At 40.8% G+C, this 15,566-nt stretch overlaps 1 protein-coding gene across 1 annotated transcript in view; it reads left to right on the top strand.

The window, feature by feature from the left end:
- Positions 1–3,601: 3,601 nt before the first annotated feature.
- The window catches only part of nyx (nyctalopin), a 47,882-nt gene continuing 35,917 nt past the window's right edge, over positions 3,602–15,566 (top strand). The window contains exon 1 of the mRNA XM_028801091.2: positions 3,602–3,682. Coding sequence (XP_028656924.2) covers positions 3,661–3,682 — 22 coding nt within the window. The 5' untranslated portion in view covers positions 3,602–3,660. The remainder of the gene's footprint in view (positions 3,683–15,566) is intronic.

The following is a 15,566-nucleotide window of genomic DNA, read 5'->3' as shown; positions in this document are numbered from 1 at the left end:
TCCAACCCGCTGAATCCGAACACAGGGTCACGGGGGTCTGCTGGAGCCAATCCCAGCCAACACAGGGCACAAGGCAGGAAACAATCCTGGGCAGGGTGCCAACCCACTGCAGGACACACACAAACACACCCACACACCAAGCACACACTAGGGCCAAATTAGAATCGCCAATCCACCTAACCTGCATGTCTTTGGACTGTGGGAGGAAACCGGAGCACCCGGAGGAAACCCACGCAGACACGGGGAGAACATGCAAACTCCACACAGGGAGGACCCGGGAATCGAACCCAGGTCCACAGACCCCCTAATCATCCCCTGTCTATTTCATCTGTTCACCAGGAATGGCTGCCATGACATCATCTATCTATCTATCTATCATCCAGCAGGATGCTGCACAATGGTGGTGGATGAAGTGGTTCACCACTGTATGTATAATGTGCTTTAAGTAGGTTAGAAATGTGCTATGTAAATTTAATTAATTATTGATTATTAGTAAGTCTCCTCACTTGAGGCACCTGTCCATGTGCAGATGAAGATGTATGTATGGGATGCTGTAAAGCAGCTAGTAAGGAGATCATGGGTTTGTGTCCCGGGTCCTTCCTGCATGAAGAGCACTTTGAGTATTGAGAAAAGCGCTATATAAATGTGAACAATTATTATTAATATTATGTTGAAGTTTCATATTCTATTTCTCATCCCGGTGCCACAGCTCTACTAACAAGCTGATTTCCTGAATATGGAAAATTCATCTCACACAAAGGACTGTTAGAATCACTGGATGGAACAACTCTCTTATCAAACTGTACGACCAGAACAGGCTCCACTATAGAAAGCCCAAGAGGGGGTGAGCAGACAGTTGGCCAAGGTCTTCGTGACTTTGGCTGTGTATGACTTTGTTTTTGACTTTCCTTTTTATAATTTTAACTTTGTCCAATATCAACTTTCCACATTTGATCAATTAATTAATAGAGATATTGTTTTTATTTATGTTAATCAGTTTCTGCTTCTGTGTATTTTAACACATCTGTATATTTATACTGTATGCACTAATTCTGTATTTAGTCATTTGTGTAATCTATACTTGTATTTTACCTAAGAATTTCTTCATAGCCTATACATATAGAGGGTCCGCAGCTTCAAAAAAAAAGGCCAGATTTTAAATCCATAGAGCCGTGTCGCTCTCCGTGAGCTCGATTGCATGACCACGGGGAGTTAATTGAGGTAGTTGGAGCAAGTCGCACCTGCACATGTGGGTGCACTCGTTCTCAATTGCTTCATTGGCTTCCTGCGGCGTGTGCTTAAGGTGCGGTGCCCATGGAGACGGGGGTGTATATATACGGGTTGGCACCAGAAAAGGGGGGATGGGTCGAGAAAAAAAAAGAAGGTTAACGGACATGAAAGGCAGTCTTGGAATGGACGATCTGGCCACCTGGAAGGAGGAGACAGCACGACCTGGGCCCCGCGAAGTAGCGTTTGACTGTGGCGCTCTAGGGGCTAGTCCACCCCACTGAATGTTCAGGTGGAGTGGGGTGAGCAAGGCAGGTGTCCTCCCAATGGATCTGAGGAGAAACTACGTGATCGCGAAGGAAGAAGGGAGGAGAGCCGACCTTGAACGGTCTGGCGGTGATGCCTGGAGGCAGCCAAGACGAAGGTTGGCCGAAAGGAGCTTGTTGCTGTTTGGTCTCCGCTGGGTCTCCACGAGCAATGGGTGAGCCTCGGAGAATGACAGATGGAGGTGTGATGAGATTGACTGCATTTTAACTTCTGATTTTAACTGATTTATTTATTGCTTTTTATCCCAACGTTTCACTGTTTTCGTGGATTTATTTATTGGAACTGTGGAGTACTGCACTTTCTGTTTAGACACAACTGTTTGTTTTAATAAAAGCACCTTGGCACTTTTTGCACTACCCCCTGGCCTCATTTGTGAATTGTCCTCATTTGTCGGCTCATCTCGGTGACATTACCGACAGTGTCGGGTTCAAGAGCTCCCAGAAGTCAGATGGGAGCATAGCGCTCCGTGCCTACATTCAGTGAGGAAAGTATACAAATATAAGTTGCATTGCATTTTATATCGCTTGAAGCAGCTGTTCACTTCTGGGTAAGCTGTACATGTGAGGCGTCACAGAGCAGCTACAGAGATGTCTCAGTTTGCTTAAGGTGGCTGTAGTTGTGCAGAAAAAAACATACATGTGAGATTCTATAAAATGGATATACCTAGCATTCATACACACACTTTAGTTATGTAAAACTACATGGCACTGGTAAACCAAAATAACCAATGGAGGAATGTCTATGGTAATACAGTAGCATAACATCCTCTAAACCCCACTTCATCCAAATCAAGGGGTGAGGGCTTGTCCAGGCAACACTGCGGACAATAAAATATATTTATGAGAGACTGAGTGACTAAAACAAAGTATAACGTGAGATGGTTGAGTAGCAGGTGCTTGGGATGGATGTTAGCTTCACTTTGTCCAAATCCCTACACGAGGTGCCTGTGTGATGCTGGCATGTTCTCCCCATGTTACTGTAGATTTTGCACTTGCTGCTTCGCTTTTCACATCAGTTGTGCTTCACTGATCCCGTGTGTTTGCAGGGTGTGCACGTGAGTGCGCTCCGCTCTGCTCTGGCCTCCTGTCCGGGATTGGTTCCAACCTTGCGCCTTCTTCTCGAGGGACACTGAACTGGACTGAGGGGGTTCAGTGAAGGATTCTAAACATAAACACTGAATATACTTAAACATTGTTGGTGGGCTTCAAACCGGACTGCGCGGAGACTCAGGTAGCTTATTGACGCCGTGCGCATCCGTACAAGACTGATGTGTCAATGTCCTTGACGAGCGCACGGCTTCAATCCGAAAAGAAGCAAATTCGTTTCACACACAACCGATTATTCTGTTAGCTTTTCATTTACTGATATTTTTACATAAAGCTAAGGTTTGCACACATGCTGTGATAAACTTGAAACGTTAATGTTACTCTAGTAGATGAGAAAGCTGCATGCCGCTGCATCCCTTGGGGTTTGGCATCTCCTCTGCGGCTGCCCCGTCCTCTACAGCCTGGCGCGCAGCCAAATAGCGCGGGATCAACTAAAGGAGATTTGCCGGCGTGGTAATCCCGGGTAGCGGCAGCAGCCTTGCTCGCTCACAGCCCTGATCTGGGACCAGCACTTTTACTCTGTTCACCTTTAATCCTTCGTCTGATCCATGCGATTTTGGGGCCATTAAGCGATAGGTTTTTGTGGACTAGAAAAAAATCAACAGGCAAAGAGCAAACGTCAAACTTCTTCAAACGAAAACAGACACCAGCCTTGTGGACATGGGCGACGAGAAGGACTGGCAGGTAGGACAAGTAGGTGAGCTGGACGCATTCGCAAGACAATACGTGGACTTGTCCTCTGCTGTCTCACCTGTGTGCGTTTTTATTGGAGCATCCTACAAAAATAATAGTATTTGAAATGTGCTGCTTGCTCGGTTTGGTCACGAAGAAAACGGTGATTATGATTATTATTACTATTATGTTGCTCTGCATTTTGTATTTTCATTTTTCGTTACACGCGATACATGTAACATTGTGCGTGTCTTTTCTGTTTGCAGATTTTCTTCCGTTTTACCAACGCCATTGGGCTTTGAAATGCCACAAGCGAAGAGCCACCGGGATGCTCCTCTTAATTCTGCACGGTGAGTTTCAGCTCGCGCATCTTTTCAGTGAAGTCTAAATACGGTGATTATTTCCATAAAAAATAAAGAAATTTGGACTTTGTGTGATTACTACTACTGTGGAGTTCACGTCACCTCCTCACCTAGCAGTTTTCTTTTTTGTGTTGTGTTTCGCGTGATTTTCAATGCTCCGCCTGTGCAGCCAAGTTGCTAAGCATTTTAGTGTGGACAGGAACACTCGTTACCTTGAGCCACCTGCTGCTAGGTCCGGGAGCCCGGGTAATGGAAAATGTAGACGTTCATGGGTGTCTCGCAGTACTATTAACTAAAGTAGCAAGGGAGGCGTTTTCTTTTTCTGAGATCATGTAATTATTGTCAGTGGCGTGGCTAGAGTTTTTGTCGACCGGGGCGATCTTTAAGTTTCCAATAGATGATACTTCTCTTTGAGTTTGCCGCCCCTCAAACGCAGCTAGAAAATAAAACATAATACAAAAAATGAAAACGACCAAAGTTTTAGCTGCATTTTTAATCAATATTCACGATCGAGTTTTTTCAATAATGCCCCTTTATTCTTTTTTTTTTAATACTTCTTCCCTCGCCTTTTTCTTTTTTCCAAAAGCATCACCGCTCTCTTTTTGTTCGCTTCATTGTAAGATTGAGAGAATAATAAAATAATAATGACATTGAAGGGTTCGTGCATTTCGGTTGTAGTAAGTCGGTGAACTGGTCAAGATTCGGATTTGTAAAATATAACTTTGCAACATACAGTGCATCCGGAAAGTATTCACAGCACATCACTTTTTCCACATTTTGTTATGTTACAGCCTTATTCCAAAATGGATTAAATTCATTTTTTTCCTCAGAATTCTACACACAACACCCCATAATGACAACGTGAAAAAAGTTTACTTGAGGTTTTTGAAAATTTATTAAAAATAAAAAAACTGAGAAATCACATGTACATAAGTATTCACAGCCTTTGCTCAATACTTTGTCGATGTACCTTTGGCAGCAATTACAGCCTCAAGTCTTTTTGAATATGATGCCACAAGCTTGGCACACCTATCCTTGGCAAGTTTCGCCCATTCCTCTTTGCAGCACCTCTCAAGCTCCATCAGGTTGGATGGGAAGCGTCGGTGCACAGCCATTTTAAGATCTCTCCAGAGATGTTCAATGGGATTCAAGTCTGGGCTCTGGTTGGGCCACTCATGGACATTCACAGAGTTGTCCTGAAGCCACTCCTTTGATATCTTGGCTGTGTGCTTAGGGTCGTTGTCCTGCTGAAAGATGAACCGTCACCCCAGTCTGAGGTCAAGAGCGCTCTGGAGCAGGTTTTCATCCAGGATGTCTCTGTACATTGCTGCAGTCATCTTTCCCTTTATCCTGACTAGTCTCCCAGTCCCTGCCACTGAAAAACATCCCCACAGCATGATGCTGCCACCACCATGCTTCACTGTAGGGATGGTATTGGCCTGGTGATAAGCGGTGCCTGGTTTCCTCCAAACGTGACGCCTGGCATTCACACCAAAGAGTTCAATCTTTGTTTCATCAGACCAGAGAATTTTCTTTCTCATTGTCTGAGAGTCCTTCATGTGCCTTTTGGCAAACTCCAGGCGGGCTGCCATGTGCCTTTTACTAAGGAGTGGCTTCCATCTGGCCACTCTACCATACAGGCCTGATTGGTGGATTGCTGCAGAGATGGTTGTCCTTATGGAAGGTTCTCTTCTCTCCACAGAGGACCTCTGGAGCTCTGACAGAGTGACCATCAGGTTCTTGGTCACCTCCCTGACTAAGGCCCTTCTCCCCCGATCGCTCAGTTTGGATGGCCGGCCAGCTCTACGAAGAGTCCTGGTGGTTTTGAACTTCTTCCACTTTCGGATGATGGAGGCCATTGTGCTCATTGGGACCTTCAAAGCAGCAGAAATTTTTCAGTAACCTTCCCCAGAGTTGTGCCTCGAGACAATCCTGTCTCAGAGGTCTACAGACAATTCCTTTGACTTCATGCTTGGTTTGTGCTCTGACATGAACTGTCAACTGTGGGACCTTATATAGACAGGTGTGTGCCTTTCTAAATCATGTCCAATCAACTGAATTTACCACAGGTGGACTCCAATTAAGCTGCAGAAACATCTCAAGGATGATCAGGGGAAACAGGATGCACCTGAGCTCAATTTTGAGCTTCATGGTAACAGCTGTGAATACTTATGTACATGTGCTTTCTCAATTTTTTTATTTTTAATAAATTTGCAAAACCTCAAGTAAACTTTTTTCACGTTGTCATTATGGGGTGTTGTGTGTAGAATTCTGAGGAAAAAAATGAATTTAATCCATTTTGGAATAAGGCTGTAACATAACAAAATGTGGAAAAAGTGATGCGCTGTGAATACTTTCCGGATGCATTGTATGTACAGTATTTGTAACGGTTTTTAAACATTAAAAATGTTGTAATTTTGGCATAGATAACACACATTAGCTTGTCAAAGCCCCTACAAACACAACTGTCCTAAGTCTAAAAAGTCAGTCAGTCAGTCATCTTCCAACCCGCTATATCCTAACACAGGGTCACGGGGTCTGCTGGAGCCAATCCTAGCCAACACATGATGCAAGGCAGGAACAAATCCCTGGGCAGGGTGCCAGTCCACCACAAAAGTCTAAAAAGTCTACTACTAAATGTTATAACAAAAAAAAGTGCAGCACAGGGCACACCACCCCCTACGCCTACCAACAAGCCATGCCCCTTCTCAACCCCCTAAACTCCCCCCAACCAACCAACAGGTATGCCAATGGTTGCAGTAAATACTGTGTGATGGTCCCTTATCCAGGGTTAATTCTCGTGTTCGGCCAGTGCCACAACCCTGAATTCGTTAAGTAGTTTGGAAAATATGTTGTGTCTTCACTTCGGTGAAACCTACATCGCTACCTCAAAACTGCTCAGGGTCACAGCTTCAGATGCAAGGCAGGAACCAACCCTGGACAGATTTCACATTGGTAGTAACCAGGTGGAGGATTTAAACCCCAGATACTTGATCAATGAGGCAGCAGCACTAACCACTGTGCTGCCATGCTGCTCATATAATGATGATATATTTTACAATTCAGATATCAGGCAACATTATTTAGCAATTTACCTTGTGTTTCCAAACAAGAAGTTGCCTGGTAATTCCCTTGACTGAACTGACTAATTTTACCCTATTCTAAATTTAATAATTTAATACTAAATGTGCATTTTCTGTCATATTTTTATTTCAAATTAATGAAACCCAAGGGTGTTATTTTTATGTAGTACTATTTTAGGTTATAAAGACTTATGAGAAGAAAAACTAAACTCATGTACCCCAAGTGATATTTCAGTAAAGTTTATGCAAGACTCTAAATTACAGTTGCATGACTGGCTCCCATCTTGTATCTGTGCCTGCAGAGCTGCAGCCCAGTACTGGAAAGGTTTTGCATGGGTAGTTGAATTGCAGCATTGTTAATTACAGAGGTCTGTCACTCTATATAAAAATGATTAGCTTCTAACAAAAATTGTCTCTGTGAACTATACACTTTTAGTAGGTAAATTCTGGATAGATACACATTATAAAGGCTCACTTTTTAGAGTAAACATTTTTAACATCACTAAGATCTTCCTTGTCCTTTGCCTGTGTAGTGTTAATCCTTTTTCTAGCTCTGCTGAAGGCATTGCACCCAGACCAATAGACCTTAGTAGCTGGAGGAGCTGCAAAGTTAGCAATCTCTCAGTTGCTGCCTTTCCTGTACTGCTGCTGCAACTAGCGTTCTAGGCCTTGGTTCTCAGCCTTGAAACGCTTCAGCAACACTTCATAAGAGCTCAGCAAGTCCAATTTGGGTCTACAAGGTACTCGATGCTTTGCTAAGTCAGACTTTAGGTCCTCCCCTTGTCTTGCTTTTCACACCAAGGTAGCACTGTGTGGGTAATTTCTAAGTCTCTCTGCCAATAGATTCATGCTGTTTACATTGCTCTTTTAGGTAGCTTATTGTCTTTGGAAAGATGTCTCACTGTTGCTGCACTTACTGTAATTCATGTGACTATAGCAGGCTTGAGTTTTATAAACTGTTCTCCTGCTGGCTTTGATTGATGGAATACCATCTCGTACTGTTGGTGACTCATTACTATTTCACAACCAGGCTGATGCAATTGTCGTTACTATAGGACATTAGAGCATTAGAAAAATTTAGATAAGAACAGGCGACTAAGCTCAACAAAGCTGGCTAGTCTTATCCACTTAAATTCCCCAAAATAACATCACATCTAGTTTTGAAGATTTCTAAAGTCCTACTGTCTACCACACTACTTGGCAACTTATTCCATGGGTCTATAGTTCTCTTTGTGGGGGGAAAAAAACTTCCTAATGTTTGGGCGGAATGTATCCTTAAGTTGCCAACTATGTTCTGTGTGTTTTTGATGAACTCATTTTAAAGTAACTGTCTCAATCCACTGTACTAATTTATTTCCTAATTTTAAGCACTTCAGTTATGTCACCTCTTAATATCCTTTAGCTTAAACTGTAATCTTTCCTCATAGCTTATCCCCTGTAGTCCTTAAATAGGTCTAGTTGCTCCTCTCTTGACTTTTTCTAGTGCTGTGTAAAGACACTAGGGGTTGCTGTTGCCCCTTCAAACCCAACAAACAGACGCCCTGGACACAGGTTAAAAGCAACAGGAAGATCCTTTAATCCCTTTCTTCCTCTAATAGTGCCTTTAAGCACATCCACCACAATTAACAGGCAATACACAATACTATAATAATAAACAAATTCTCTCCTCCACACCTCCCAGCAAGCTCTGTCCTACACCTCCCAACTCCAGCTCGCTTTCTGGGTTTACAGCAGTCCTTTATATAGCCTTTGACCTGGAAGTGCTTCTGTCCTCCCGACCACGTGACTTGTTAGCACTTCTGAGTCTAAGGAAGAACTAGCTTTTTCTTCAGCCCTGAAGTACTTCGGAACTTCTGTCCTTGTGATTTGGGAGTACTTCCGGGATATGGATGAGGCATGGCTCCTATGGTCCTCTCATAGCTCCTCTTGGCAGTACCCAACAGGGCTGAGAAACCGCACTCCAAGTTCCAGGATGCCCTGTGGAAATCTGGGGCACTGCTACACTCCAGGGGTGCTGCCATCTAGCATTTTGGGGGAGGCAGTATCCACAAGTAGCTGCTTCCCCCCATCCTTCCGTCCTCAGGGTGTCCTGGCCTGGTTGAGCTGCCGGCCAACCATCACAGCTGCCATGTGTTTTTTTGTATCCTGAAGACCAAAACTGCACACAGTACTCAACGTGAGGCCTCACCTATGCGTTATAAAGCTTCAGCATAACCTCCTTTGACTTGCACTCCACACATCATGCTATATAACCTAACATTTTGTTAACCTTCTTAATGGCTTCTAAACACTGTATGGAAGTTGATAGTGACAAGTCCATTATAACTTCTAAATCCTTCTTATGAGGTGTACTTTTAATTTTCAGACCTCCCATTGTTTACTTCCTTTGTGTATTACTATACATTTGCTTAAATTAAATTTTGTCTACCACAAATCTGCCCCAGCCTGTATGCTGTCTAAGTTTCTCTGTAATGATTCAATTGATTCTAGATTATCTGCCAGTCCAACCAGTTTGGTATCTTCTGCAAACTTAACCAGCTTGTTATTTCTATTCCTCTTCAAATCATTTATATATAAAAATTGAAGCAGCCCCAGCATTGATCCTGAGGAACAACACTCTTGACATCTGATAAGGTTCCTCGCACCATAACCCTCTGATTCCTGTGTTTTAGCCAATTCTGCATCCATCTACAAACTACATTTTGTTTTCTCACTTCTTTTAGTTTGATGCCCTATCTTTCATGTAGTACCTTACTAATTTTTTTCTGATGATCAAGATATATAATATAATATAATATAATATACACTGCTCTTATCATATCTTTCTGTTGCATCCTTACAGCATTCCTGCATGTTAGTTAAACATGACCTCCCTTGTATAAACTTATACCAACTGTTCATTAAAACTCCAGTTCTTGCCATGTGTTGCTCAGTCTTAACCTTAATAATTCCTTCCATTAATTTACCTATGATGCATGTTAAGGTTACTGGCCTATAGTTACTTTGATCTGCCCAATCAACCTTTTTATATAACTAGGGGGCTTCGTCCCTTGCTTTCTTCGTTCGCCAACTCCCCGGCCTGTGCTACGCGCCAGCCACTTTGCATCTCTGCTGCTCACGTATGTGGATTTCACTTTCACCAAACAACAAATCTTTTAATTCTCGTGGATACACCTCTTCATTGGGAAGAAACACTACTTTTCCCTGATGGCAACATGAATTTGACAATCTACAAGTCTCCGACTTAAAGTTTAAATCTGAACAATATATTCGATCTCTTTTCACTGTTCCGTTATTTCACCGAGTAATAACATCCGTTTGTTTGCACTAATGCGATCTTTACTATAATTTTTTTGAGACTTGAATTTTAGTACTCTCATTATCTCTAACCTGCTCTGCATGGGTATCGCACCAATGTTTTTGAGCCTCTTTACGACATTCTACTTTGTCATCTACTCTTTGTCTTTTATTTCCGGCCCCGGGCATGGTTAAATCTCTTGGCTCAGTCTCATCTCGTGGGACATGAAAGTATCTCTCTGAAAGAGTCATGTCTCGTCCCAGGATTTTTTTTATATAATAGAGAGATGTGATAATATTTTACATTCTTTTGGAATTTCCCCAGTGTTCAGAGATCTCCTAAAATTTGTGTCATGGGTTTATACATATACAGTAATCCCTCGCCACTTCGCGGTTTACTTTTCGCGGATTCACGACTTCGCAGGTTTTTAAATACAAGTGATTGCCCGCCTATCGCGGAAGTTATGTTCCAGACCCATCAGCAACAGGAGAAAATCCGCGATATAGAAAGACCATATAAATAAACATTTTTATAGTTTAAGCCTTAAAATACCCATCCCACATGCTTTAAACACATGTAAACCTAAAAAACACACTTTGTTAACACATATGATATGTGGATGTCGGGCTAAGGATATGAGTAACATCTCACTATTATAAAACATTTTAACTTCACGCAAGACAAGACAGTGAGACAGGAAAATAGGTGCTGTACAGGCTTTTAAATTATTGACACGCAGAGCGACAAGCAGCACAAAGCCAGCACAAAGTCCACTTCTCCTTAGCGTTCATTCAGCTCCCCACCCCCTTGACAATGCGTACTGCGCCTCCGGGGAGGGGGGTTTGAGCGAACGTGCGTTCAGCCCTCACACACCCCCACTCCTCCTCCTCCTTCCGAACACGCAGAGCGACAAGCAGGCATTTTGGCAGAAGCAGCACAAAGTCCATTTCTGCTCTGCTCAGAGTTCAGCTGCCCCCCTTCACAAAGCGAGTGCAGACACATTGACGTCTGATCGCTGCGTGCAGTGTGCAGTGTTGGTCTGCGGTGTTTAAGAATGCAGAAAGTGTTTAAGAGCATAGGAAGTGGGAAAGGTTAACAAAAGAGTGAGAAAGGTTTATAAGAGTGTGGGAAGGGTTTATAAAGCCTTAAAATATGTATAAATAATAAAATAAATATAGGTCGCTACTTCGCGGATTTTCACCTATCGCGGGGGGCTCTGGAATGTAACCCCCACGATAGGTAAGGGATTACTGTATTCACTAATTTCCTTAAGTACTTGAGGATAAATATTATTGGGTTCTGGTGATTTGTTAGATTTCATCCTATTTAATCTTAGCAATACTTCTCCCTCTACAATTTCCAAATCCCTCAGTACCTCCGTAGTAGTCCCTGTCACTGCTAGGAGGTTATCCACTTCTCACATGAGAAGATTTCATAAAAATGCAAATTATTGCATTCACTATTTCACTGTCTATATATTTTATTTCCCCTTTACTAATCCTGATACACTTCACCTCCTCCTTGACTGTTGTTTTACTGTTAACATACTGAAAGAGTTTCTTTGGGTCATCTTTTGCTTTATTTGCTATATTCCTCTCTAACTGCATTTTAGCTTCCTTAATATCCTTCTTAATGACTGCCCTCATGTTCTCCTATACCATATGATTAGCATTAGGGTTGTTAGTCTTATATGCCTTATACACTTGTTTTTTTTTCCTTTTCAGTAGTGCTGGGCTGTATGACCAAAATTCTATATCACGGTATTTTTCTAAATTATACTGGTTTCACGGTATTCAACGGTATTTTTTTCCCATGAATAAGTGGATGTTAACCACATTTTCCACTGCAATTACTGCAGTAGACTAGCTAAGAATAACCTATTCCACTGTCATGAGAATTGCACATTGTACAAAAAAACGTTTTAATGTGCACACAAGTATTAATACAGGTTTGCATGGCCCCATAAAGTTTTCAAGGGAGTGGCACTAATGAAGAGAAGGAATCACATTGCATGACAGTTGCAGTCAAGAGATAGAACCTTTTTATTGAACACATTTTGCAAACAACTTAAACTAAAACTTTGACAACATATTTTCAACCATCCAAAGAGGCATTTAGACTTAGTAAAATATCCAGAGGTGCTTGTCAAAAGTTGTATTACACTGAACATGTCTTAGAAAAGGAATAAATAGTAAATATTTTTTGTAAACCAACTACACTTTGTTAATGTTAACAGTCTCTGTCCACTGACATGTTTAAGTGACTTTTTAAACAACTTTACCATCATTAAACTGCATAATATTTAAACTAATAAATAATAACAATAAAATAAATAATAGTGCAACTTCCAGTAATAATACTGTTACTTCAAGATTTCATGCCCAGATGCATTACGCAGTATTCACCAAATAAAAATAAAATAAAATAAAGCAAGAGCAACTTGGTGATGACATCTTTACCAACTGAACCATCATTAAGGCAAACTGCATTAATATGGACCTTGCTTCAAGCTAAGCTATATACATAAATAATAAAACTGCAACTTGCATTTCTAATCGTATTAGGGCCACGGTGAAGAAAAAAAAAATAAGGACACAGTGGGAAAAAAAACAAACTATATGTTGAGAATAGTCGACATGTTGACTTCAGTCTCGACGCTTATGTCGAGATTAAAGTCAACATTTCCACTTTATTCTCAGTTTATTTTGTCATTAAAGTAGAATGTTGTAAACTAAACTTCAACCTAAAATGAATATTTAATTTACTAGATTTTCTCAAACCCCGTCATAAGTTATGTAGCACATTAAATGCTTTGTGTAGTGTTCCCCGAGCCATGTCAATTGCTACATGCTTCTTAAACTGACTTCCTCTTGCACTACGAGGAGGCGCAGGCAGCGATCACCACACAGAATACATTAATTTCATGATATTCCTGCTCCCTGAACATTTAGAATGCTAAGATAAATACTTGATATCATTTTCACGATGAAATGCATTAAAGCATGTATTAATCATGTAGGGGCACGGTGGCATGGAGAGTGCAGTGCTGCGTCATAGCAAGGGTGTCCAGGGTGTTCCCTGCCTTGAATTTGCATGTTTTTCTGGTGGGTTTACTCAGTGTGCTTCATTTTTTTCCCAAAGTCATGTAGGATGTGGGGATTTGTTATGCTATATTGACCCTGCTAGTGTATGTATTGCTCGTATTCACCCTGTGATGTGCTGGCGCCCTGTTCAGGATTTCCTCCTGTCTCACACACAATGCTTGCTGGGATAGATGCAACCCTGAATGGATGGCATAATTAAACATGTATAACGAAGATTTTTTTAAAGTTCTGAACACTCCGTGGTCTAAGTTTATAACTAGTTTTAATTTCACAAAGGCGTTTGTCGTGTGGTGATTGGTTATGTGGAGAAAGAAAAAGGAAAGATAGGAGCTGAGTGTTTGGTATGTTAGACAGAGACAGCACGCCTGCAATAAAGCAAGCCCGCTCAGAAGAACATCCATTGAATTCTGTGTTCGTGTCTCCGACCACCAGATCACAAACCCAATATTTACACGATATTTAAGTTAAACCTGTATGATACCCATTCATACATCCAGTTTTTTGGAGCCTTGTCACACCTGCCATAAATTTTTCTACACTGAATGTACACCTGGGGACCCCTTACTGCGAGGGAGCAGCATTACCGTGCATGTTTAATACCTGGTTTAATGCATTTCATCATGAAAATTTATCTTAGCATTCTACATTTTCAGAGAGCAGGAATATCATGAAGTAAATGTATTCTGTGCGGCGATCGCTGCTGGTGCCTCCTCTTAGTGCAGAGGAAGTCAGTTTAAGAAGCACGTAGCGATTAACAACTGGGTCGGGGAACTCTTAACACAAAGCATTTAATGTGCTACATTAACTTATGACGGGGTTTGAGAAAATCCTAGTAAACATTGATTTTAGGATGAAGTTTAGTTTACGACAATCTACTTTAATGACAAAGTAAACTATGAGAATAAAGTGGAAATGTCAACTTTAATCTCGACATATGCGTCGAGATTAAAGTGGAAATGTTGAGAATAAAGTCAACATGTCGACTTTATTCTCGACATATAGTTTTTTTTTTCTTCACTGTGTCCGTATTTTTTTTTTTCTTCACAGTGGCCCTAATACATTTCTGTAGGGCTATACCACAAATAGCATTATAAATGCAAGTTGCAGTTTTATTATTTATGTATATAGCTTAGCTTGAAGCAAGGTCCATATTAATGCAGTTTGCCTTAATGATGGGTCAGTTTGTAAAGATGTCATCACCAAGTTGCACTTGTTTAATTTTATTTTAATTTGGTGAATACTGTGTAATGAACCTGGGCTTGAAGTCTTGGAAGTAATAGTATCATTACTGGAAGTTGCACTATTATTTATATTGTTATTATTTATTAGTTTAAATATTATGCAGTTTAATAATGGTAAAGTTGTTTAAAAAGTCACTTTAACGTGTCAGTGGACAGAGATCGTTAACATTAACAGAAAGGGCAGTTGGTTTACAAAAAATATTTACCATTTATTCCTTTTCTAAGACATGTTCAGTGCAATACAACTTTTGACAAGCACCTCTGGATATTTTACTAAGTCTAAATGCCTCTTTGGATGGTTGAAAATATGTTGTCAAAATTTTAGTTTAAGTTGTTTGCAAAATTTGTTCAATTAAAGGTTCTATATTTTGACTGCATCTGTCATGCAATGTGATTCCTTCTCTTCATTAGTGCCACCCCCTTGAAAACTATCACTTTATGGGGCCATGCAAACCTGTATTAATACTTGTGTGCCCATTAAAATGTTTTTTTGTACAATGATCATGATAGTGGAATAGGCTATTCTTAGCCAGTAATTGCAGTGGAAAATGTGGTTAACATCCACTTATGCATGGGAAAAAAATACCATCCAATACCGTGAAACCGGTATAATTTAGAAAAATACCGTGATATAGAATTTTGGTCATACTGCCCAGCACTAGATATACCTGTCCTGAATTATATGTAAAATGTTTTTTAACCAGTTCCACTGCTCTTCAACTGTCTGCACACTTGAAAGCTTATCCGAGTTTACCCCTTTTAGACTGTACCGCATCTGTTCAAAAATTTGCCTTGCCATAGTTAAACTTGCATCTGCATTCTGCCAAAACACTGTAGAACTGTGTCTCATTATGGTCCCTCAACCCTAGTGGTTCAGTCACTTTTACACCCTGAATTCTATCAGGCTTTTATGAACTCTTTAATTCCACCAGGGGGGGTAAACGTTAATATTTAACATTATACATAGTTATTGTCTGTTTTTTTTTTTTTTTCACCTTTATTATTATCATTCTTTAATTTAATATTATTTATTGTATCAGTATGCTGCTGCTGAAGAATGTGAATTTCTCATTGGGATTAATAAAGTATCTATCTATCTATCTATCTATCTATCTATCTATCTATCTATCTATCTATCTATCTATC

This window comes from Erpetoichthys calabaricus, chromosome 4 (genome assembly GCF_900747795.2).
Source record: "Erpetoichthys calabaricus chromosome 4, fErpCal1.3, whole genome shotgun sequence".
NCBI lineage: Eukaryota > Metazoa > Chordata > Cladistia > Polypteriformes > Polypteridae > Erpetoichthys > Erpetoichthys calabaricus.
The sequence above is the reverse complement of the archived record's forward strand: the minus strand, read 5'-3'. Positions and strand labels throughout refer to the sequence as shown.